General features: G+C 34.1%; 1 protein-coding gene across 1 annotated transcript; it reads right to left on the bottom strand.

Moving 5' to 3' along the window:
* Positions 1 to 11,887: 11,887 nt before the first annotated feature.
* LOC120067274 (lipase class 3 family protein) lies at positions 11,888 to 20,062 on the bottom strand. Its single transcript, XM_039018808.2, has 7 exons — positions 19,428 to 20,062; positions 18,264 to 18,461; positions 17,286 to 17,558; positions 14,488 to 14,590; positions 13,524 to 13,642; positions 12,753 to 12,929; positions 11,888 to 12,664 (listed from the first exon to the last, which is right to left on the bottom strand). Exons 1-7 carry the CDS (start codon positions 19,716 to 19,718, stop codon positions 11,909 to 11,911), a joined length of 1,917 nt encoding a protein of 638 aa, XP_038874736.1. The 5' UTR covers positions 19,719 to 20,062; the 3' UTR covers positions 11,888 to 11,908.
* Positions 20,063 to 24,400: the final 4,338 nt, after the last annotated feature.

The following is a 24,400-nucleotide window of genomic DNA, read 5'->3' as shown; positions in this document are numbered from 1 at the left end:
TTCAAATTGATGTGATTCATATCTTTGTCTTTCATGTTGTTTATGACATGTCCATTTAGGAGCTTGATGGTATCCATATATTTGGAGGAATACATAATCTCTTAATTGTTGAATGATCCTACTACAAGTTACTAATTCAAAGTAAAAAATAAAAAAAAAAAAAAAAAAAAAAAGAATATATAACAAAACTCATAAAATGGAAAAGAGATTTTTTTTCCTCTTCAATCATAATTACAAGTTTACAAGGCTATGTTACGAAGTTGCCAATTTCTCGATTTAAAGGTTCTATTTTTCCTTCACCTGAATTTGTATTGTCAAATTTTTTGCCATGACAATGTCTATCAATACTTTAATAGTTGAATATTCAACATTATCATCAAATGGCTACTGTGGCATGGTGTGCCCTTAACAAATTTAAAAGAATAAATGGGATTGCATAAAAGCACATAATGGTTAACATTTCAAACTCACAAAAATACTATTACCTCTAAACTTTTTTTAGGCACCTTGTCAGTATCCTCTTTTTCATATGCACTTAGTGCGACACTTCCAACAAATTATCTAGGTTGATGAGATTGTTCGTTATGTATTTTGTCTTTTTATACTTTGACACTTTTAACATTCTCTTCTTTAGATGCTCCTTGAGTTTCTTGACTCATTTTCGATCTTTCTTTTACTACTTTGAAATACTGAGATTGGAAAATAAAATCACCCACTCCTTTTACATGTCCCCATGTTCCTCGATACCCAATGCCTCAGGCAAAATATCTTGATCTTTATGTATTGGAACTAACTAATTCTGTAAAACATATTATAAGTTCTGCACAATATTTAATTCATCACACTAGTCAAAAAGCTTGTTTTTACGCTCGTCAGTGGAGAAAGTTTTGGTTGTCTGACTAGCCTTAGATATTAATCTTTTCACTTGATAGGGACAATGCCCTTTAAGGTAGAGTGCGAGGATGAAACTTCAGAATACCTGGATCAAGTCCAAGTAAATGAGTCCTCTTTAGGGGTAGTATATACTTCTAAACCAATTGGCAAGGAAGACTCCCTAGCTCGATTTTCGAAAAGCTCTCTTTTGTGTGCTCGCTAAAGGTGCATTTCTTTAGATATTTTGCCTAAGGCATTGGGTATCAGAGGTGGGTGATTTTGTTTCTCAATCTCATTATTTTAGGGTAATAAAAGGAAAGAAAAAATGAGTCAAGAAACTCAAGGAGCATCTAAAGAAGAGAATGTTGGAAGTGTTAAAGTTTCAAAAGACAAAAGTCATAGCAAACAATCTCATCAACCTAGAAAGTCTGTTGAAAGTGTCACATTAAATATATCTGAAAATGAGGATATTGCAAAGGTGCCGAAAAAAGTTTGTAGATAATTACATTTGCGATTTTGAAATTTTAACCATATTGTGCTTAACTATGTATCACATTTATTTTTTAAAATTTGTAAATGGAACGTCATACCACTTGGCTATAGGATTTGTGGATAACATTGTTGAAGTAACCACAATATTCGATGATGATATTGTTGTTGTTGTAGTAGTAGTATACGGACACCATCAAACTCAAATGAGCCATAAACAACATAAAAGACGTAGACATTGATTCACATCAATTTGATTGAGCACATACTTGAAATGATAAATTTTTTTTATTTAGGTCGTAATGACTTAAATGCAGTATTACGGGATGGTTGAAATTGGTTACATGTGTATGCTGCATAAGTATATAATTGTATTACTATCTTGATTAACAATCTCTATCCATATATTTCTCATGTTTTAATATAAACTTTTGTTTTATTTAGGTATTTTTGAATGAATGTGACTGTAAGATAACCAAACTTTTTTTTTCTTTTAATAATTGACCAAACAAAACTATCATCACATGACCAATCTTAACATATTGTCTTTATGTTGAGCTTGTAAACAATAATTTATATCTTAGCCATGGAGTTAAGACCTTTAATGAATCCAAACCATCCATGAACTAAATTAAGCTAAAGAAATTTATTTTTTTGTATGGTTCGAGGCCAGAACATTGCAGCATCAATGAATGTTTCTACTTTTTTTTTCCAAGGACATTTGTTTTAGGAGTGGGTGTAAACCCCCACAAAAAGAACCAAGTAATTGGTTTCCCCCCACACACAGACACACACACACTTTTGGTTCGATTATTTTATTGATAGGTATACACACAGAGAACTATATTGTGTTGTAAAATTGGGATAAGCCAACTTGACCAGAAAGTTTTATTCTATATTAATATCCCTTTGATTTAGCATGGATAGGTTATTGACAGAAAAAAAAAATGATATCTGTAGGCTAAAAACCTTTAAATTTTGAATGTTTAGTTGAAATTTGATTCGGAATGGGTGGTTTAGAATTAGGCCTAATGAGCCCGAAGCCTAGAAAACCAATTGGTTTGGTTATAACTTATAACCAGTTCTCAATAATAGTTAATTTGGTTTGATTCCTACAAACCGTCATCATAGATTAATCTTGTTTATCTAACTCAACTAAACTCGATATATTTGCCCATATTATCTTACCTCTACCTTGACCTTGAAATTTACCTTTAATGAGATCTGTTCATCTTGATGGTCTTTTATTTTGTACAACAAATATGGAAGTTGGACCTCAACTGTTGGCATGAACTGGACATCATATTATTTACAAACTTCTTCATGGGATTGAAAAAAGAACCATCTTCAATTTGATGGTTTAGCGTCACCTCTCAGTCCAAAATATACTATTTATTGGTTACTCGGAGTTTGGGATGTCTTTTTCCAGATATTGGGTGTTCTGCCAATGGAGATTGAATGGCGGCTTCCTGCTGTCATGAAGATACATGAGCCTGGGTGTGTTACGAGATGGAGATCGAGTGCTGTGCATTATGCATCACGCCAAAAAAAAAAAAAAAAACTGATGTTTGTAGAATAATCTTTACATGAATAAAAGTAGGATAAATTATAAGAAATATAAGAAATACCTTAGTCCCTTCAAATTGAAATAAAAATGAACATAAAGAAACTAAAATGTTTATTTTTAAAAATTATATAGACCAAAATGGATATTTTAAAAATATTGAGACCAAAATTGACCAAAGTTGAAAGAGTCCAAAATAAATATTTGAAAATATAGAGACCAAAATAAACCAAAGTTTGAAAGTATAAGGACCAAAATGAACATTTTAAAAATATAGAGACCAAAATGAACCAAATTAAAAAAATAAGGGCTATAGTATTCCAACTTAAATTAAGATAAACTGTATTAGATTTTGAAATTTTACGACCTCTCAACAAAGTATTTGAAGTTTTAAACCAAAATTTTGAATAATTGAATTAAGTAATTTATTTATTCATTTCAAATAAATGGCAAATCAAATTAAACTTTAAAAGGGACATAAAAGAAATGGATTACAAATTTAAGAACGAAAACAAGATTTTATTCTAAAAATATCGAGAAATTTGGGCCAATGACCTAATATCTAGGCTCATAATGTCAAATGACCACTTTTTTAAAAAACTGTCAATTGACCTTCTGTTGACATTATCACGATATGAGATTACAAGTAGAGATGTCCATGGGGCGGGACGGGGACGGGGACTTCCCCCGTCCCCACCCCGCCCCCCTATTCCATTCCCCGTCCCCGCGAATTTCCTCTCGGGGAACGGGGATTCCCCATGGGGATTTTGCGGGGATCAAGTTCCCCACTTTTATTTTTCTCTAACATTTTTTTTTAATTTCAATTAAATATAGTTTTTTTTACCATTTTTTAAACATTTTCAATGGAATTTTTATTTAAATGAAATATTATCAATTTTACTAATTAAAAAACAATAATACACATGCAATTTAAAAAATATAATTAAAATGTTATTCTCATAATTTATAAAAATTAAAATTCAACATTTAGAGCATCCTATTTTAAATATTACAACATCTAAAGAATTAAAATAATAAAAATCTTGAACTTAAATTATTAAAACATTCATAACTATCTTAATAAAGCCTACAATATATATATATATATATATATATATATATTCAAAATCTATAATTTATATACAAAGTCGGGGCGGGGTGGGGCCGGGGATGGGGAATATATTTCCCGTCCCCAGCCCCGAATTGTAAATGGGAAAAAAAAATTCACCACTCCCTCCTCCATTTCCCGTGTATTCGGGGCGGGTCCATACGGGGCCTCGACCCCGCAGATTTTTTGACATCTCTAATTACAAGAATTGCTCCTGATAATTGTATCGCTCTCGCTACTTGGATCTCGCTTTCGCTGTATGTTTATCTTCCATCGTGATGTGATTGTTTGTCACTTTACGATTGATTTCAAATTTTCACGAAATCTGTCTACAACTTAAAATCATTAATACACAGCAAAATATATAGTAAAATCTTTAAAATCTAAACTTCATTTGAATTGTCATTTTGTTGAATGGAGATTTATTGAAGAAGGTTTTCCATAACGGAGTTTTTCGAAACCAAACGGAGTTTTCAGAATGGGTTTTTCAGAACGGAACGGACTTTTCTTGAACTTGGTTTAATTGGTGTCTATAAAAACGTGGTCTAAAAAAAGATATGTAAATAGCATAGTGAATGGGGTGTGAGAAAGAGTGACAACGAGAAAGGTGGAGGGAGAGAGATTGAGTGACAGGGAGAGAGTGAGATTGAGCAACAGCGTGAAAGCAAGAGCGAGATTGAGCGAGAGTCGCGAGAGATCCATGTGTATTACTATCTGTTTAATAAAAAATGTTCTTTTTCTTTGTAGGATGACAGAAAAGTGTGTACTAATTCGATACGAAGGTCATTGGGATGAGAACCAAAATTTGTATGTTGGAGGCGAGCTAATAGGAATCGTTATGCCTATTACCTTGAAGTATGAAGAACTTAAAACTCACATTTATAGTGTTGCAAATGTAAGTTGCTTAAAGTTTAATGTTGTTATGAGAGTTAAATATAAGCTTGACTTTGAAGCCCCTCCATAGTACATACGGAATGACGGTGATGTTCACTTCCTTCTTTGCCAGGATGTTATTTCTAGAGTTCAACTATATGTAACGCTAAAATCATACCACGACAGAAATGTAAATATGAGTCATGATGGTGTAGGTGTAGATAGACAATATGAGATATCATATGAGCTTAATCGAGAAGAGGGTGATATTCCATTGTCTATGAACACTCAACCATCAACATTATCAATAGACAATGATAGCATTCATACAGTGGACTTTGAAAGAGAAACTCAATGTAACGAACCTGTGCTTGGTAATGAAAGATCAACAGGCTTGAATTTTATGGATTGTGGTCCTTTAGAAGAGCGTGATCCTTTCGTGGTTGATAATGAAAGATCAGTAGGATTGAATTCTATGGACTGTGGTCCTTCAGAGGTGCATAGATCTACAGCAGCTGTTACTGAGAGATAAGTAGGATTGAATTCCATGTCTTCATGTCGTAGAGGGGAATTGATTTGCCTGGTACCTCTTCATCTGAGACAGATGTTGAAGTTGGTCAAATTTTTTTTGAGTAAGAGTGATTTAAAAATGAGATTGTTTATTCTGTCCATAAACAATAATTTTGGATATAAGGAAAGGAAGTCAACTAAGTCTTTGTTTACTGTCAAATGTATAGAGGATAATTGTAAGTGGAGCCTTTGTGCAGTGAAAATTCAAGGGTGTGACATATTTAAGATCACGAAGTATATGCGGTCGTACACATGTTCTATTGAAATTTTAAATCATGACCATAAACAACCAACGGCTGCAGTAGTTGATGAACTAATCAAAGACGAGTTTACAGGCATAGGACGTGTTTATAAACCTCATCGCATCGTTAAAGATATGAGGAAAGAGTACGGCGTAAACATAAGTTACAATAAGGCGTGGCGTGCAAAGGAAACCGCTTATGCTCTTGCTAGGGGTACTCCAGAAGAGTTGTATGTTGTTTTACATGCATATGGTGAAGCGTTAAAAATGGAGAATCCAAGTACAAGGTTTGAAATCAAACTTGAAAATGATGTCCATTTCAAGTACATGTTTATGGCATTAGGGCCTTGTATTAGAGGTTTTTCAAGTTGTCGGCCTATAATAATAGTTGATGGATTGCATCTGAAATGAAAATACAAAGGGATCATATTGGTCGGCGTTTCAATGGATGGAAACAATCAAGTTTATCCACTAGCATAAGCCATAGTGGACAATAAAACTGATCGAGCTTGGAAGTGGTTTATGTCGAACTTGAAGTGTGCCATTGGAGAACCCCCTAACTTAGTGTTCGTGTCCAATCGAGCAGTATCTATTGGCAATTCCATTTGTACAATTTTTCCCACGGCATTTCATGGATTGTGAACATATCACCTAGAAAATAATATTCTTTCGAACTTTAAGGACAATATGATTATTGGGATGTTCAAGGATGTAGCCAGGGCGTTTTGCATGTCAGAGTTCCAAGCACACTGGGACCAACTATGTACTTTTCGAAATGGTGCAGTATCAAAATATTTGGAGGATATTGGTCTTGAAAGGTGGGCGCGTGTTTACCAAAAGAACGAAGATACGATAACATGACATCCTATAGTGTAGAGTATTTCAATTCATTGACCAAAGAATATCGACAGCTGCCCATAATGTGCTTATTGGAACATGTTCGAGGCCTCATCCAGTCATGGTTTATGAATGGAGAAATTATTGGGCATCTCGAACAACGTCATACTCGGACTACTGTGAAAATCGATTAACAACTGAGTGTGACAATGGCAGACGATATCGAGTTGAGCCGATTGATTGTTATAAGATCCATGTGTGGGACAATCGATTGGATGGTATTGTGAACCTTCATACGAAGGAATGTACATGCAAGGAATTTGACTCACTCGGTATCCCATGTTCGCATGCAATTATGGTTGCGCGAGAACAAAACATTCCCATCCATGGTTTGTGCAGTCCATTCTATAGCGTCGACTTCCTCATGGCTACTTATGTAGAGCCCGTAAATCCATTCGGTCACATATCTAAATGGAAGAGACCTCTGGGATATATGGAAAAGCATATTGCACCTCCTAGAATAGTGGTACAGGTCGGGAGATGAAGAGTACAAAGAATACCATCAAGAGGTTCAAATTGTTAATTTAAAAAAAATTGAAATCCTTCTTATTGGATGATCATGATACTTCCCAAAAATGGAAATTCTTAATCATGGAGGAACAATATCACCATTTTTGTTCAAGCAAACAAATAAAATGCGGTAGGTGTGGGAACTACGGGCATAATCGACAAAACTGCAGTGAACCGCTCACGTCTAAGCGACCTACTTATTCTAATCCAAATTATTCAAATGTCGGTCAATTGTAATTGTCTATGTGCCACTTGTCTATTCACAAATCCTCAAAATTGTAACTTTCTATGTGCCATTTTTAATCCTCAGAACTGTAATTTTCTATGCGTCACTTGTCTATTCATGAATCTCTTCAAATGTATCGCTTATCTTGCTCTCCCTTTTATAAGTTTAATTAAGTGGTTGTCTATTCATGAACTATTTTGGAAACGTCCCGCTCTCGCTAATCTCGCTCTCACTTGTAATCCCTTTTAAAATGTCTCACTTATAAGTTTAATTACTAAAGTTTGTCTATTTATAAATCTCTTCAGATATCTTGCTTATCTTGCTCTCCCTTTTATTAGTTTAATTAAATTGTTGGCTATTCGTGAGCCATTCTGGAAACGTCTCGCTCTCGCTAATCTCGCTCTCACTTGTAATCCCTTTTAAAATGTCCCGTTTATAAGTTTAATTACTAAAGTTTGTCTATTCATGAATCTCTTCAGATATCTTACTTATCTCGCTCTCCCTTTTTATAAGTTTAATTAAATTGTTGGCTATTCGTGAACCATTCTGGAAATATATCGCTCTCTCTCTCACTAATCTCGCTATCACTTGTAATCCCTTTTAAAATTTCTCGCTTATAAGTTTAATTACTAAAGTTTTTCTATTCATGAATATCTTCAGATGTCTCACTTATCTCGTTCTCCCTTTTATAAGTTTAACTTGGTAGCTATTCATGAATGAATCTTCTAATCTATTTATGGTAGTTCTACACTAACAATTGAAATAACATGTTAGTAAAATTACATCAATGATATACATAATATACATGTATGTCAATAATATGGAGTGTTCGTCCACAATTGGCATGCCAATTGCATCCTATAGTCACTCATCTTATCCTGAGTGATTACAGATGAAGCACTACCAGTTACTAAATGTTCTAAGAATTTTACAACAAATATTCCACAATTTAACAACCTGTGCTATGTATTCATAGAGGTAGGTCGGGATATCTTCCAACGAGACGTTTTGATGCCCGGCTTCCAACGTTTCAAGTCACAGTAGTGAAGAAGCGATGGTAGAGTGTAAATCAACGGTTCAAGGAAAGACTCCAGCTTCTTCTTCGATGTCATGGATGGTAGTGAATCAAATATGAACAACCAGCCTCTATTTAGATCGAATGCAATCAACATCCAATGTTGATCGATGTTTGTTGTCGTATACACGAAGTCCACATCTAACCACTTGACATCGAATTTACCCATGACATAATCCGGTAAGGTCTCTTCCCCCTATGTTATGGCAGCATGCAAAGTCGACTTGTTCTTAATATGTTTGTAGACCTCATCTCGAGAATTTAGGTGACTCTACACGGCGAAAAGAACATTAAAAACACATAATAGTCAACCAACATATTCCTATTCAGAAGTACAGTAAATGGTTACCGTTATTCCAATTGGCAGGATGGTGAAGCTGGCCATGCACATGTCTGGTCGCCTATAGAGTTTATCTTTTATGAACAGAAATAGGATATTTAGGGTCCGCATCCAGTACGTTAGGAGAGGGGAGTAAACTATATGTACTCGATAAAAAGGACAAGGATTGTATACTTACGTCACACTCAACTCATGAACTTGGTTCGGTCAACTCCTAAAAAAGGAATTTGGATAATGGTTGAACTGCATTTTCTCGAATCTCGTTGTCTGTATTCTTATCGGCAATCTAGTTCACCATTTCCTTAAATATAGCAGTTAGAACCTCATGGTCCAAGAAGTATTGGATCGTCACTTTAAACTGTATCATAGGTACCCCAGGGAGAAGGTACTTAATATTTGGACGATCCAAAGGAAGTTGCACCATTTTCTTCTCTTTTGTTATTTTCTTTTTTGGTTCGAATGGAGGTGTGTATTTATCAACAGCCTTTCTTTTACGTGTTATTTTTCTACTCTCGACCATAACCTACAGAAATATAACAAAATGGTGAACATGTTGAATAACAAATATGAAGAAAGAAATTTTCGAATCACATAATGATTATACCTGTGAATCGACATGTAGGGTGTTAGAGGAGGTCGTGATATCAAGCTGTACAGATGAATTGAGAGGTAGAGGTGGGTTAAGAATAGGTGGAGGTGGGGTAGGTGACCTACATACAGGTGGGGTGTAGATGACCTACGTACAGATTGGGTGGGTGACCGAGATAGAGTCGGAATGGGGGACATGGTAGCATCGTGGCCTGTCTGTGGAGTGGGAGACCTCATCGCCTCAAACACCGTGGAACCCTTCATAGACTGTAATAGAGACAAAATAGTTGACAATTGTGCTTTGATGTCTCTCGTGTCCATCTCCAAGTTTGATACACGGGTATCCAAGCTCGATATTGAGTTGTCAATGCTTCGTAGGAAAGAATATACATCAGGATCAACATTGCCTCCCTCCCTGTGGCCCGAAACCTCCAGGACAGAACACTCCTCCTTAGGCTCAGGACATACGTCACTCACCGGCTCAAGACGTACGTCACCCACCAACACATCATGAAACATATCGTCGCAAGGGGTGTAAGTAGGTTGGTGGATGTCTTAGTCCCCATCAGATTCGTCGTCCTCACTCCACCTTCTGAATTACCTTAATGTTCACTTTCCCCACCTTCTGAACTATTCTCTGAACTACTGCCACTCTTTGAACTATTAGAGCTCCCTGAACTTTCGGTGTCAGAGTGTGCTTGTCTTACAGCCCGTCTATCAATTGGGGTATCCCGAAACTCCTTCTCAGCATCGGACATGACAAGATTTGACTTTTGTCTGCATTAAGAAACGCAGTAAGATGGTTAGTGTACATTTAACAACCGAATAAACATATTGTGGCTAGATAGATTACATTTACATTTTGAGACTAAAAAATTTCTCTCTCAAGTGCTTTGAATGACACCGAGTGGGAGCATGACCACCATAATATACGAGGCATGGTACCTTGCTCTTTCGAGTGGCAACGTTCCCTGCTATTGACGATAGGATCTCGTACGTCCACACCTAAATCCAAACAACTCAAATTTGTAACTATGTTGATGTTAAACCAAAGATAAAGTTAAGTTAAGGAACATCTACCTGGAATGCTTGGGGAAATCTACGGAGCGAGTACTTCACAACATAATTCTTATTTCCCCTCACCTTCTCCTTGTATAAACTAACCTTGTCATCTAGTGCAGTCTTCAGGGCGTCGAGTGTCCTCTGCCAAATAATTGTACCCCAATCAAGATTGTTGTAGTAATATTTGTCTTCAACATCGTCAAATAGAGTGCGATTAATAACATTCTTTTGCTTGTTTTTACCCATCCTTGCAACCTCTGTGTAATAATATACTAGGGAATTTTAACAGCATTATCGTCATTTTCAAATACCAAATTTTTGTATTCTTCTTCAAGTAAATTCAAGTGGAATGCGTCTGAGGTCGACCGATTACCAAAGTATCTCATCAAAAGTTCTTGTGAGGACTCCTCACTCCGTACAACTTGCATAGGAGACCGCTACAAACCAGTGATCAATAAAAAGTCGTCCTTAAAAAATGTGACGACCTTTCCTCTGACAAAAAAACTAATTAAGTCCACTCCTGACTTCTTCACTTCCCTCAATAACATATGGTGGATTAATGGGTTGTTGAATACAAGTTTAGTGTCTACAAAGCAATCAAAAACTATTTTCTTGAACATCTCTAACTGCCTTCTGGTAAGCTTCCCCTTTACAATCTTGTTGGCGTTGGCAACGTGAGCCAGGCACGTTACTTGCCCGGGAAACCTATCAACTTCACGAATTTTCAAAGAATTTGACATCTTAAATTACTCCTACATTGTATGAACATTAATTTATCAGTTAATAGATTCGTACTAAAAAATCACTAACAAAACATATTGTTAAAGTCTCACTCTCGCTAATCTTGCTAATCTCGCTCTCTCTTATCTTGCTCTCTCTCATCTCGCTCTAACCCCGTCTGCTCTATCCCATCTCGCTCTAGCCCATCTCGCTCTAGCCCATCTCGCTTTCGCCCGTCTCACTCTATCCCATCTCGCTCTCACAAAACTTGTCCACTACCTTGTCTGACTCTAACTATATTTTCTTCGTCCTCAACCAATGCAATCATCGAAGCCCAAAATAAAAAATAGATGCGACCGATTAAACCCCGAAATCAATTATGAATGTGACGACCGATCAAAAAAAACCAACCTAAATAACAACATGCAAGACAAATTAAATTCATTAACCCATTAGAGAATTTCGATTTCGGACACTTGCATGATAATTTTGAGCAGAGTGGGACGATGGTTGAGTTTGAGCGCACGAGTATCGTATAGACTAGAGGGGTACTTTTGTAATCTCATATCGTGATGACATAAACAAGAGGATCAATTGACAGTTCTTTAAAAAAAGGGGTCATTTGACATTATGGACCGAAATATTAGGTCATTGGCCCAAATTTTCCCAATATCTAAAGACATTACTTGAAGAATTGGTTGATTTACAATGGGCACCTGTATTAATGCTAGAAACATTTATATCTTATAGGTTTGAGATGCAATTAAATTATTTACATTTCATAATTGCTTAATACATCTTTTTCGAGTTCGTTGATCAATGATTCCATCATCTTTTTGTACATAGGCATATAATGATCATTAATCATTGTTCTAGAGAGACGCAGCTTACTATACAATTCTCTAGGTGTCTCATATATCCCAACTCTTTCCTGCATAATCTCCTCGTCATCATCCTGAACTAAATTATCGGAGTCCGATGAGGGAATGGAAACAATATGCATGGTTTTCCCGGGAGGATAAAAACGTATATTTTCCGAAGCATCTAGAGAAGACAATGGCTTTTCACTGCTTCCCTCGACATCGGTAAGCATACTCTCCTCTTCTTCTTTGATCTCTTTGGCTACTGTAGCCACATCGGCTTCTCGAGTAGTAACATCGACCTTTTTCTCCTGTCGTTGTAGTTCCTTTTCCAGTTCATACCACAACTCACCATCTGTAATGTCTTCGACATCAGTTGAGGCGATCATTCTTTCTTCGGTAATGAGGTGGTGTCGCTCCTCATCCGTGTCGCGATCTGAACTATCATCACCTGAAGTGCCAGACTCTGGCTTCTTTTTCTTTTCGATTGCGTTAATTGTAACTTCCCCAGCTAATAGTGATTCGTGATTTCTTTCAGTTATTAGAGGAACTTCGGGCAACTCCTCTGTGGGATTTGATAAAATGCCACCGTTTCTTCGGCGGGCGCCCATGCAAGACCAAGAAGATAGAGAAGAGCGAGTTCTCACAACTGCACTTTTCACGGCGGCCTAAAACCAATGTAGATCCCAATGTCAAATCAAACAACAAAATGAGAGGAAAGATCAATTTATTTTTTTTCTATTTTGATGAAGAGACCTGGGTGGTGGTCGAGACTGGACGAAGGAGGGCGCCGGCACCGGCAACCTTAGCTTTGGCAGTAGCTATGGATGGAAGGCGTGAGCCCAAAGCACTTGCAGAACGATAAACAACATTGAGAACCCTGGTACGCTCCACCTGATCTCGCAAATCATTCAGCCACGATGATGCTGTCACCTGATCATAACCAATCGTAACAATGGTAATGCATACAATCATAACCAATAGTAACAATGGTAATGCATACAGGAAATTAGAAAATATGATATGGTACTCAACAATAACATATTTTAAAAGTTATATAAATATCATTAAAATAAGATCAATTTAAAATACAAATTTAGGTATCTTTAAATTTTCAATTTTGTTCAATAGATTCCCAAATTTTCAATTCAATCTATTAGGTTTTTGACTTATTTGATATCTTTTAAATTTTACATATCTACTAGACAATTGAAAATTGAAAATTTAATTGATTGAAAAATATCTATCAAACAATTTTAAATTTCAAAGAGCTTACAAAGATAATAAATTGAAAATTCACTATTAAACTTTAAAGACAAAAAGAAAAAATAACGTTAAAGGAAGGCTATAGAGAACGGAAGGAGAAGGGAAAATGAAAGTAAAGGTATAACGGTGAAGTTATAAATTACTCAAAAAATAACGATTAATTTTATATAAAAAGGTATATATTTACAAGTTTTTTGTTTTGGAAAAGAAAAAACAAAATAACATAAAATTTCATAATAATTGTAATTTTTTTTTCATTACCTCAGATCGCAAGTCGTCAATAGAAGCCGCTGAGAAGCTAGGGACCAGATCTGAACCATTAATGATTGTAGTGATGAACTGCTTACCCGATTCTGCCAACTCCCATGTCATACAAGCAGCTGCACCAAATCGTGGTAAAATACACGTCGGCCAAGAATAGATTATTATAACTTGCAAAAAAGTAAAAATAAGACTGGCACGGCAAAGGGATGCAATAACCAAATACACGTCAGAAAAAAAGTTAATGATATCTCGATGGAATAAAATAATTTAAAAAATAATGTTGGCAAGTGGCAATGGCAAAGGCTATGGTTAGAAGATAAGTTCCTAGTTGATTGATACTCTACCCCTAGAAAGTCTCCGAACATTAAAGTTTATCATCACTTTTCAAAGCACGCAATACCTATTTTTTCTATTAATAGTCTCGATTTATTCTTATGGTTGATAATGCATGAGATGTTTGGGTCATAACTAATTTATAATGAAGTTATAGAGGCAAATCCCAAAAGTTTTATATATTTGTAGAATATTCATTGGTATCTCCAATATAAAAATGCTTAATTATTGATCTAAATAAATTTTATAATTTTTTTAAAATTACAGAAATATTCATTGACATCGATATTTTATCAATATATTCATTAATATACCTGTAAAAGTGAAATCTTAATATTAATATCTACATCGATATTTTATTATAATTATTGCAATAGCATCCGATATGTTCCCCTTTTATTTTCAAAGAAAATTGCTCAAGATAGTCAACAAATCTTATTCTTTATCAACGAAGAACCTTTGAAACTTGTTGAAACAAAGCAATGACTAAAGGAAACGATTGTAAAACATGGATGAAATGCATTGCTTTTCTTAGCTATTAAAACCATTAAAACAAAGAAATCTAAATCTCACATGATGATACAAGAAAAGAAAGGAATATCAACAAAGGAGGAGGAAGTTCGCAAACCTGGAGCAAATGTGATGCAAGTGCTAGAGGAGAACTCCTTTTGTTCTCGAAGAATATATGTTAATAAAGCAGCGGTTCCACCACCAAGAGAATGCCCAACAATCTGGATATTAAAATCTAAGCATTAGAAATGTAAGATCCAAGACTTTTTTATTTTCTTATTTCTTTACTTTTTCTTCAAAAGAGAAAAACAGCTCATTAGAATAGTTTTCTTTATTTTATAATTCATAAGTAGTATTTGGCTTGTACATCATTTTAGCGTACATCATCTTTTACTTCGACTTTGACCAGCTTAGAAGTCTCGTCTTAAACTAGAAGAAGTTCGGGTGGGTGATCCTATCTTTTCATTATTTAAATTTAACCTCATCTCATCGTCGTGCTTTTGTTGAAGATGAATAGATACTCATTTCTTGAAATATCAAAGGTGTTTTCACATGAAAATCTTAATATGGTTATCGTTGTAATAACTAAATACATTAACTTGCTTGTCAACCTGTCAATGGTGTTTTGGGTAGATGTGTACAGTTGAGTCCCAAACGGCAGACCTAGACCCTCATGCAAATGGCAGGTTTATCTAGTTTAGTTCACATTCCTAGTGGTTGCAGGTTAAACAGGTTCTTTCTTCCAAGGACTGATGGATGTAACATCCCAAGCCCTAGGCCCCAGACCCCGCCCAGAATTCAGATCAAGATTCGAAGGATTCAATCTTGATGACCCCAACATTCCCCTACATCCTAAGAGTGAAGACTATCTCCACAAACTAACACAAGTTCTTTCAGCATGTTTTGTCTTCATTCACATACTCTTTAGGAAAATTTCTAGGAGGTAACTTAATATAGAATTGCTCCAAACTAAGCATGCTTAACTTTGGAGTTTGAATTCTTATGATTGAGCCAACGAAAAGAAAGATGTACCTTGTTGATATAGGTAGTAACTTTTAATTCTCTTAAGTCTTTCTTAATCATACTTTCATATTCCCAGATCCCTTTTGTTTAGATGTAATCATAGTTCATTCATGTACTCCTCCAAAACTCAAGCGTTACATAAATCTTCTATCAAAAATAAAATTCAAATAAACAATAATTTAAGAAACTTTAACTTAATTTACCTAGAACTCGGATGTTACAATGGATCTTCTGAGTATGCTAATAAAATCTTTGTTGTCAGTTTTAATTGTTTCTTTTTAATATCCATGGTGTCAAAGGCTAGCTTGCGAGTACAAAAATTATTCTCACAAACTAACTACTTGATTCTAGTAGATTGGTTGCTAAGGAAAATTTAAGGTGGCCTTAAACCCATTCTCTCAAAGCCCTTTACCATTTACATGGACCCTTACGGATTATTGGCGTACACATTTGTATTCAGACTACGATGAGGAGTCCTCTTGTAAGATTTATTTCCCTTTGCGATGGGACATTAAGCTGGATGTGTGCGTGTAGAGATGTGGATGGGTGGGATTATGAAACTCCGAAGGGGGCCACGAATGAGATGACAAGGAATTTTTTCTGGGATGGTAGCTGTCGGCCTTGTTACCTGGTGAATTGAGGAAAAACATTACTACCCTGTCATCATGGAATTCTCGGTTTTCAGACATTCCAATTCAAGCATCAATGGTGAACATCCGAGTGGTTGGAAGACTCTCAAACCTAGAGGTAAAGCGAAAGGCAAAGCGTGATTTGATATAGCCAGCCAGGAAATATCACTTTTTCTTCCGGTTATTGGACTTAAAAGGCAAAGCCACCAGAGGCTGCCATAAGCTGGATGCTAGCATGTTGAGGCAAGAGATTGGGAACTTGGCCTCAGATGAGGTCGTCTTTCTGATATTTAGAGGGCTAAATTGGTTTGATTAAAGCTCTCGACGTGGTGCATTTTGGTGAAGGAAAGGACAGCTTTTTGGCCTCTTGTAACAGGGGATACTTTTTCTACGAAGTCTGCTTCTTTGAAGATGATGAAAACAGTCCCTAAAGTGAAATCTTCGCTGATTGATGCCAACTGGAATTTCAAATGTCCCAAGAAAGTTAAGGTTTCTTTGAGGTCTTTAAGCCCACAGAGGGTTAATGTTCAAGATGGATTACAGTGGAAACGTAAAAATTGGGCTTTGTCGCACCCTCTGTCTGTCGCCTATGCCTTACGAATGAAAAAAATCTAGACCATGTGTTACGCCACTGGTCTTTTGCTGTCAACGGGTGGGACTTCCTTTGGATTTAGAATGGCTGCTTGCCAAGAACTATAGATGGTTCAGGTTGGCTCCTTGAAGTCTTTCAAGAAGGCAGATTTATTTTGTGGAATTCTGCAGCTAGGGCGTTTATATGGCATGTGGCTGGAAAGAAAATAAAGGATTTACGAAGATAGGTTTTCCTGAAGTGTACAAATTACAGCAGCCAGCTTCATGGGGGGGTTTTAGTCCTAGGAATACTTTTATAATTACAACCTTTCTTCAATCTTAATATGTGAAAGCTTCTTTTAGATTCTCTTAGGAGGGGATATAGGTTGTTTGTTGATTTTCTCTCCCTTAACACTCTTTCATTTCTTACTAAACAGAAGTCTTCAAAACAAATAATCACCACAAGCCAATTGTCTTCAAATATGTAACTAAACACTTTAGAAAACTAAAAGGCCTCACAATAAATAAAAAATCCCAAAAGAATAACATAAGGCATCTCGGAAACATCTGGGAAAGAAATGCAATTTGTCAATTCAACCACGATTATGATGGAAATATGGTAGACAAAACAGAAGTTTTCACCAGCCAATAAAATCTGCTTAATAGAAGGAGACAAGGTAAGAAAATAACGTACCTTTATTTTGTAGTCAGGAAAATCGTCAAGACCTTTGAGTAAGAAAGGAGTGCTTAGCTTCGCAATCCAACGAGCTGCAGCAACCATCCCAAAGTGTGCATATCCTAGAACTAGATTACTTATCCCGCCATCATGTAAAACTGAATGATGGAAAGGAACCACTGCACCAGTTACTGCTGTTAATGTATCTTTGATACTATGAGTACCCCGAATCAATAGAAGGAAGCATTTTGAATTACTGTCACGAATTATTGTAAAGGCAGGCTTCAAAATCTGCAATTATTAAAGGTAGTACTTAAAATTGATAGTAAAAAAAGTCGAGTCAAATAAAGAATTCTAACCACCGGAAACAATAAAGGTTAGAATTTCTATAAATACTAAAACTCACGTTATCATAGAAGAAGATATTTAACTATTACGAGAAATGGCAAGCATCAAAACTTAAAATTAAAAATAAAAAATAAAAAAGTAAAAAAAAATCAAAAACTTGTTTTTGTTTTTAGATTTTGACTAGAAATTCAAGTGTTTCTTTAACAAAGGTGTAAACTAATAAAAAACTTGAAAAGAAACAAGCATAAATTTCAAAAACAAAAAATGAAAAATGAAATCATTTCTAGGACCTTTCATTTTTCTCTTACTTAAAAAAGAAAAAAGGAAAAAAAAGACTACAACAAAAAAACATGTTTTTAAAAAACTACCTATTTAATTTTTTAATTTGGTTTGAATTTTGAAAGCACCCTTAAGAGGTAGACAATAAAGTAAACAACTCTAGAGGTTGAAGTGGTATTTATAAACTTAATTTTCAAAAGGTAAAAAACAAAAAATACAAATGGTCATCACACAAAACTCTTATTTTTTTGGACTGATTTTGTTATAATGTTGATAACGCAGTTGTCCTAGGAGAATATTAATAATGCTATTGAATCAACGTATGAGAAGCAAGGCTTTAATCTAAATAAGTTCTAGAAGGGTAAATACCCCTGCTTTTGGTTTCTGAATAAGCACTTCCTCCGGAGAGTAGCCGGCAGATTCCAGAAAAATTGGGAACGGTTTCTTAGAGAAAAGCATGCAGAAGGTGAGCAACCGCAAAAAACTCTTCAGCTCTGTGATAATCTCAGGACCTTTAAGTTGTACACTATCGTTGCCCGCATACACGTTAGCAACTTGTAAGTTACCCTGCACAGTAAAGTCGATAAGTCCAAATTACAAAATCTACATGTTCTCAGAAATGAATTCACTTTCAAGTTCCGGTACAAGGAAAATAAAAATCATCTGGAAGAAATGAAAGAAAAACGCTAGAAAATCTAATTTGGTAACAACAAATTACGGCATATGAAGACTTTTACGTCCTCTATCCACAATCAAGAAACGGAGGCTCCTAAACGACCACGGGAATTTTGTGCATTTCATATTCCTGATACGAACAGGAACAGAGGAGAAAATAAACAACCAAGCCATTACATGCACGTCAAACAATCAAAGATCGATAGTTGTGGCAGAGTAACAACGCTACGTCCATAACCTCATAACTTAAATCTCTTTTGTGTTCAGTACAGGGATAACAACAGGCATTCAAAAATTAACAAACGTGCAACAAAAGGAAAAAGAAATGAGAGAGACAGAAAAATATAAAACAATCAGGATAAATTAGTACATGTCAAGTATCTTATTGATGAAAACAACTTCCTACAGTCCACATTCAAGAAATGAAGGATCTAAACTGACCCGGAATTTTATGTAGTTCACACTCTTGATATGAACAGGACTAGATTGACATAACCTCGATTAAATCCAGACTCAAAGTATACATAACCTCTTGAGTATATTCACTCTCAAGTTGTAGCACAAGGAAAACAACCGGCATTCACAAATGAAAAACCAGAAAACAAGCACCAAGGAATCTAAAACAGGAACAATAAATTACGGCATACCAAGACTAAAAATAAAAAACAACGTCCTTGTGTGAAGAAGAAATGAGGCTCTCAAACTACCACCGGAATGTTATGTATGTTCACACTCTCGAAACGAACCCGAATGCAGAAGAAAAACAAACCACAAGCGAATGCGCGTCGTCCAGAGAAAGATCGCGAGCGGTGTCTGACAAATCGAAAAAAATAAAATCTAAAAGAAAAACGAGTGCACCTGTCTCCGCATCAAGTAATTGATGCCAAATGCCAAGTCGCCGATCGGCCATTTGCCTAAGGTCTCGGAGTATGTGAACCTAAGAGTCTCCGATAGAGTAGTAATCGTCTCAAACCACGTCGCCGGCGCCTGAGCCGGCCTCCGAGAGATCCTTCTCCTTCCCGATCTAATCGATTTGGACAAATTATCGCTCCGATCGTCTTCATCGCCTTTTGCTGCTAATCTACGGCTCAGAAGGTAATAAATAATCAAGGCGGCTCCCGCATAGGTTGCCATTGCGCCGGCCGCCATGGTATCTAATTGTTGAGATTGAAACCTCAAGAAAAAACCATCAAAACTCGAAGTGCGATGATTTTGTGTTGCAAAATTAACACTTCAAACAAGAACCGCAAATCTGTCAATAATCGAATGCGAATGAATCTAGGGCTTCGAAAATTGGAGAAGTATAGAGGAGAGGGGGAAGAAGAAAAGAAGAAGAAATTCAGGAAGGCGGATATGATTCCTAAAATCTGGAGAGATTATTGCGTTTGTTTGGAGGAAAAGCAGAGGTAAATCTTTACATGGCGTCTGGGACGATGGTAAGGGCAGTTTCGTCATTGTAAAGGTATGCTCGGTGTTTGGGTAACGAATTACGATCGCCGAAACCAAATAAAAGCGTAAAAATAAGTAGTTTGACAATAAAGTCAAGGATATTGGTTTTTTTCTCTCTCTCTCGTTTTCTTTTTTCTGACGAAAAACTTGAATTTGATTTTTAAATTACTGTTTTTTAATATATTTTTAAATTATGTTATTTTTCTAATTAAATTATACAAAATACACCGATATTGAAAAGATTTAGAGACAGTTTGGGATGCTGAATTGACGTAAGAGGTCTGAAGTTCATATGTTGTACTTGGGATGCAAAGTTTAGTTCATATGTTGTACTTCAGAGTTGAGTTCATATGTTGTACTTAGGATGCAGAGTTGAGTTCATATGTTTGATGCAATTTTTCAAATTCTAAATAATATGCTTTTATGATTATTATTACCCATCTTTGTTTGAATAAAATATGAATTGCAATTTTTTCCTTTTAATTTTTAAAACTTTTCTTTCTTTCTTTCTTTCTTTCTGGGACAATAAACAACCATTAACTCATCATATTTCTTGTAGAAATATTATTAAATAAAATAAGAAATTAAAGTGAGATAAAATTTTTTGATTCTAACTATTTTTTCTCCACGAATTTTATTATCATCTTCTTCTTTTTCTTTCTTCCTACTGTTGCTATATTTTTACTATGTCATTAATTTTTTTAATTAAATCCCCCTCAGTAAATGGAATGTTACCACATTTCTTCTAATAGTTTCACTTTCATTTCTTCTAAATTTAGAGAATCGTCAAATAACAAATCTATATTTTTTACTAATTCTAGCTGGAAAATGTTCCAGAAATTTTATTTTCATTTCATGGTTTTTTTTTGTTATATGTTACATACTTTTTAACTACATATATACATTTCGTCTAAATATTCTTTAACCCTCATTTGATATGTGATTTTATTATGTATAAATATTACACTTAATGTAGACAAAATAATATTTTTTATATATATAATCAACAATCCTACAACATACTTTAACCGTCATTAGTCTTATAGTGGTCGAAAGTGGTTGTCAAAATTGACTATCGAAGATAGTTTTTGTTGGAGTTTGTAGTCGAAAGTGGTTGTCAAAGCTTGAAGTTTGTTACATGAATGTGTACTGGAGTTAATTGTTGAAGTTTGTCATTGGAGGTGGTTTTTGAATCCCGAAGTTGGTTGGGCGAAAGTGGTCGTCGAAGTTAATCATCAAAGATAACTTTTACTGGAGATTGCAGTTGGATGTGATTGTCAAGTCCGAAGTTAGTCGCATGAAGATGGTATTAGAGTTGGTTGTCGGAGTTTTTCGTCAAAGGTGGTTGTTGAAGCCTCGAGTTGGTCGTTTGAATTGCTCACTCAAAGGTGATTATCGAAGGTGATTTTGATCGGAGTTGTTGTCGGAGTTAGTAGCGTGAAGGCGGTCGTCAGAGTTGGGTCACTAAGGGTGGTTGTCAGAGTTTGGATTTTGTCGTTGGAATTGTCATAAGAAGTGGTTATCGGAGCCTAGAGTTAGTTGATGGAGTTGTCATCGGAAATGGTTGTCAAAGCTTGGAGTCGTCATCAAAGGTGGTTGTCGGAGCCCGAAGTTAGTTCTTGGAGTGTGACAGTGACTGATGGGTAGAGCTATTGAAAACATGGAAATAAAGGAAGAATTGGGGTAAGTTGGAGTGGGTTTATAAAATATACCAACTCAACTCCACCAACATTTAAAGTTGGTGGACCATACAAACCAACTCAACTCAACATGAGTTGTGAACCAAACACCCCCTCCTCTTTAGTAGAGATTCCATATTCTATTTAATGTTGAGATTCCATATTCTATTTAATGTTTTCAAAATTTCAACAAATTTGTGTTTGGGAGACCATCTGACATCTGATTTTCGAATTTTGTGATCCAAATCGTGTGTAATTTTTTTTGTTTTGTTTTTTATGTTCTGATTGTAGCCATATTTTAAATTTTTTTAATTTTGAAATGCAAATTTATAATAAATAGAAATAAAAACATTTCAAAATACTATAATGTTATAAATTCAATTTTTTTTTTAAAATGTATTATATATTATGTAATGTATTATAAATTATATAATATTACAAGATAATAATTATATAAATTCGTTTAGCATAAATCATATAAATTAATTAATTAATAATAGTTTGTTGTCAATATTATATTAGTGGGTAACTACTTTTATGATTTATAAAAAAAATACAGTATCAAACAATTTTCAAACAATTATTTAAATTATAATACAGTTTCTAAATATTCGATCAGACACATTAGTTTTATTGAATCCCTTAGGCCTCGGTAAACATTTGAGTTTTTTGTTTTAGTTTTTGAAAACAAAGCCTACAAACACCTCTACCGCCTTTAAATTTCTTGCTATGTGAATCTACTTTCTACTCATGTTTTAAAAAACGAAGCCGAATTTTGAAAACTACAAAAATAGTTCTACTTCACATTAACACGTGAACTTTTTTATACAAAAAATCACATTTTATCTTTACCTAATATCAACATCGAGAAAATCCTAAAAAAAATCCATCTATCTAAAATATTTTTGTAAAATCAAATTATGATTTAAATTTTAAATCTCCTCTATAAATAGTTTACTTAAATATTTAGTTTGCATCGGATGTCTCCTCTTTTTTTTTTTTCTTTTTTTTTTTTAAAAAAAAAAACTGTTAAACCACTCTCTCTAATTTTTATAGATTTGTTTTTTATAGTGTATTAGTTAATTAGTTGTTATAAATATATTAGAAATAGATTTTTATTTCTAATCAAAATTATTAGATTTTATTTTAAAATTTTCTTATTATAAATGTAGATATTATTAGTTTGTTCGTTCATTTAAATATGATTAGTTTGTTCATAAATTAATAGATAAAAAATTGAATTCCAAAACTTAAAAAATGTTTTAAAAAACATTAATTCAATTTTTTTTAGTAATATGAAATTTTTTAAAAACTCATATATATATATATAAATAATTCAGTTATAAGAATCTTATTTTAATTAACACATTTACATTTCATTTTCAATGTTATAAAATATATATAACGACATAGTTCAAACTAGTATTAAAAAATTCTTTAAATGACCATTTTATAGCTTCTCTTTTAATTAAAAAACTACAAAAATTGTGGTTGATGGGTAAAAACAAAAATACATATGTGGCACTATTCACAACATGTTAATTTAAATTAACTGACAAACTAATGTGTAAATTTTGATTATACAAATTATTTTAATAATTTATTTTAAGATTTCTTTGCGAACAACCAATTTAAGATTCAATATATGATAGCAATGATCTCAATCACTTATAGTATTCTCATTCTTACACATTACGTCAAATTAATCTTTTTATTTTAACGTGTAATTATCAAGATGAACGAATAATTCAAAGATAATTGACATTTGTTTTTTTCAACTGAGAGAAAAAGAAACAATATTTACTTTTTGGCTACATATAAGTGGAAATGCTGTAAAAGAAAAAAACACAGAACAAATAAGGGTCTTAACTTTTCATAAGTAATAGAATGTTTTATAATAATTAGAAAAAACTCGAAATATCACCGAAATAGATTAAGGTATTGAAGCCGCAAGTGGAGTGGCCATTATATTATAATAATAAAAGTGTTGTAGTGTAAAATGGATGGATGAAATTGAAGAAGGGCAGGAGATAATGACAAATATCAATAGCTGTCCATATTTGGATCGGAGCTCTTAAACAAAAATAAATAAAAATAAAAATAAAAACAAAATTGGATTGGAAGCTTGGGGAGGTGGGCCCACTTTGAAACCTTGGTAGTTCCACTTCAAAAAATGCTACTCCATATCGATGTTTTAAAATCAAATTAAAAAATAATAATAAAATCATTATTTTTCTGGTCACGATGTATTGCGATCTTTACTGTTACGAATTTGACCTTGTAAATAAATGTTAGGAAAATATATTTTGTGATATTTATTTAATGAATTAAAACAGATTTTTGATATAAAATTAAAACGTCTTTACATTTAAATTTAGGGGAAAAAATTAGTGAATTTTGGTAGATTCGTCTTCTTATCTTGGACATTGCTTTCCTTTTTGAGTCAAATGTAAAAATTAACTAATTTAGAGTTGAATTTAATGAAATTATATGTCTAAAGCAAAAACAAATACTCTCAAAAATTGAGATGGAACTTTAAAGGAGAAAACGATATGTAATATATACAACACAATATATTTGATATACATTCGATTTTTTTAAAAATAAATAGAAATATATTTGATAAATACATGAACAAGATAATTTGTATTATATATTGTCTTATATACCGAACAATATATGTAATGTGTATTTACATTTTTT

This window comes from Benincasa hispida, chromosome 12 (assembly GCF_027475165.1).
Source record: "Benincasa hispida cultivar pf3 chromosome 12, pf3_genome.v1.1, whole genome shotgun sequence".
NCBI lineage: Eukaryota > Viridiplantae > Streptophyta > Magnoliopsida > Cucurbitales > Cucurbitaceae > Benincasa > Benincasa hispida.
This window is presented reverse-complemented; position numbering and strand designations above follow the sequence as displayed.

What these genes read in the sequence shown, in the direction of transcription:
- LOC120067274 (XM_039018808.2), bottom strand. Translation starts at nt 19,718, where the DNA reads ATGGCGGCCGGCGCAATGGCAACCTATGCGGGAGCCGCCTTGATTATT. An exon ending in TTCCTGACTACAAAATAAAG is followed by an intron (nt 14,591 to 17,285) that starts GTACGTTATTTT and finishes TTTAATATCCAG; the next exon opens with ATTGTTGGGCATTCTCTTGG. An exon ending in TTGCATCACATTTGCTCCAG is followed by an intron (nt 13,643 to 14,487) that starts GTTTGCGAACTT and finishes GATTTGGTGCAG; the next exon opens with CTGCTTGTATGACATGGGAG.